The sequence below is a fragment of the Macrobrachium nipponense genome, chromosome 37, assembly GCF_015104395.2.
Source record: "Macrobrachium nipponense isolate FS-2020 chromosome 37, ASM1510439v2, whole genome shotgun sequence".
NCBI classification, from domain to species: Eukaryota; Metazoa; Arthropoda; class Malacostraca; order Decapoda; family Palaemonidae; genus Macrobrachium; species Macrobrachium nipponense.
The window spans coordinates 35,000,907-35,003,406 of record NC_061097.1 but is presented as its reverse complement, the minus strand read 5'-3'; the positions used below and the strand labels follow the sequence as shown (position 1 = coordinate 35,003,406).

At 31.5% G+C, this 2,500-nt stretch overlaps 1 protein-coding gene across 1 annotated transcript in view; it reads left to right on the top strand.

Annotated features, from left to right (window-relative positions):
• The window catches only part of LOC135208959 (uncharacterized), a 17,438-nt gene extending 15,817 nt beyond the window's left edge, over positions 1-1,621 (top strand). The window contains exon 3 of the mRNA XM_064241514.1: positions 583-1,621. Coding sequence (XP_064097584.1) covers positions 583-831 — 249 coding nt within the window. The 3' untranslated portion in view covers positions 832-1,621. The remainder of the gene's footprint in view (positions 1-582) is intronic.
• Positions 1,622-2,500: the final 879 nt, after the last annotated feature.

Sequence of the window (2,500 nt, the reverse complement as noted above, 5' to 3'; positions counted from 1 at the left end):
TATTTTCTTGGTCTCGTCTCTACAACCATCATGTATTATATTTATAGATAAGCACTCTCTCTCTCTCTCTCTCTCTCTCTCTCTCTCTCTCTCTCTCTCTCTCTCTTCACTTCATCTTAGCAATGGTCATTCCAAAAACTAACTTTCCAAGAACCGTAAAAAACACATTAAAACTTTCTTTTTAAATATTCCATTATTAATTAACTAATTTACTATTAAATCAATTAATTAATCAATTTACTGACTTATTTATTTATCTAGTTATTTATTTATTTATTCTTTTATGTCAATATTCATAGAATCCTAAAAACAAAGAATGAACAAATTTTAAATTCTGCCTTTTCAAATCTTCCTTTATTTATTTATTTATCTAATTAATTAGATAATCAATTAGTTGATAAATTCATTTACCCACACACACACACATATATATATATATATATAATATATATATATATATATATATATATATATATATATATATTATATATATATATCTTTATTTATTTATTTATTTATTTATTCATTTATTTATTTATTTATTTATTTATTTATTTATCTTTATTCATTCATATCCTGCAGGTGGAGAGGACGGAGGTCAACGGTATCCTGATCATGCTGACGAGAGAGTGCACGAACACCTGTTACTACGGCTGCCGCCCCAAGGGCTTCGGCATCAACTACGAGTCCTGTGCCCAGTGTTGCGTCACCAACGCCTGCAACCACATGTACCCGGTGAGCAGGGCAGCCCCATTCGCCTCCGTCTCTCGAGGGCTTATATTCCTAATGGTAATGATGGTGCTTGGCCAGATGATAATACATTGGGCTTGAAACTAAACGGTTAGGGATAGGTCAGAACCAGTTGCAAATCTGTTTTTCGTTTTAATGATGGTTTTTGCCCAGATAATAATATATGGGACTTTCGACTAACTTCACAGGGATAGGTCAAAGCCAGTCGTCTTATATTTTTCGAGTTAATGATGGTTTTTGTCCAGATAATACTACATGGGGATTGAGGCTAAACCATCAGGGATAGAACAGAACCAGTCGCCTTGTATTTTTCGAGTTAATGATGGCATTTGGCCAGATAATACGTGGGGCTATAAACAAAATTGACAGGGATAGGTGAAAACCCGTCGCCTTGTCTCTCTCGAGGGACAGAAAAAAGCCAGTGGGCCTGCCCTTCTGGAGCTGATAGGACATCAATATGGCGTCGATGATACCACTGGCAAAGAGGACTTTGAGAAGGTGCAGAATAAAGCCAGTCTCCCAGTCTCTCTTAAGCTGTTAATTACTGTTTTTTATTTAATTAGTATTGGGTATTTCAAGAGGTGTAGAATAAAGCCAGTCGTCCATCCTCGAGATGCCGTATCGCTGTGCCTTCCATTATATGGACATAATACATTTTGAGAGAGATAGAACAGAACCAGTCGCCCTGTCTATCTCTGGAGACTTTATTTGTTTATTCATTTATTTGGAAAGAACAGCTTTGGAAGAGTAGATTCGAAACAGTCGCACAGATGAGATGAGATAATGGGGCAGACCCATATGCTGTTTTGTGGTATACAGAGGTTATGTATACATACTTATGTGTGTATTATTTATATACTTATACATACATATATATACATACATACATACATACATATATATATATATATATATATATATATATAATATATATATCGTATTATATGTATATACATATATATATATAAAAATAAGTATATAAGATTACATACATACATATATATAGTATATATATATATATATATATATATATATATATATATATATATATATGTATATATATATAATATATATATATATATATATATATATATATATGAATAGAAATATTGTCTTTTGAAACTCAAAACCATTTATAAAATATTGGTTCTTCTCCCAACTCCATCTAGTAGACTTACTGGTACCTCCAGTTATATACTGGAAAATGCCCCTGAGGCATTCTAGTATTTATAAAATTCCTTCAGAGTAACTAATTTTTATATATTTTGGGCCTAAAATATTAGAATATTTTCATAAGATTTGTATTCCCTTGAAAGTAAAGGGAAGGAAAAAGAGAGAATATATTTAGAAAGTTTAGAAAGTATCATAGAGTTGTAATCTTGAGTGATCATTGTTGTATTTGTATAAAAATAAAATGTGAAAATCTTTAACTATATTCAGTACCCTTTGTGTTAATAATTGTTTGTGTATGTTTATGTATACGCGTGTTTCTGCCTTGTGTTTACACTCGTAAAAACACGCACAAATAAAAAAACAAACAAGTATAACAAGCTTTGATAAACAAATGTTTTTTTCCCACACTCGAGAAGTATTACTTTTTCAAAAGGATTAACATTCCCACAAACACTTGAAAGAAGAAGAAGGTAATTCAAAGGCTGTTTTCCTCATCTTAGATAACCCGGGAAACTTCTCGTTGTTATGAAACAGTGTTTATTCGCGGTTATTTTTTACCATTTTTCGTATGTTTTTC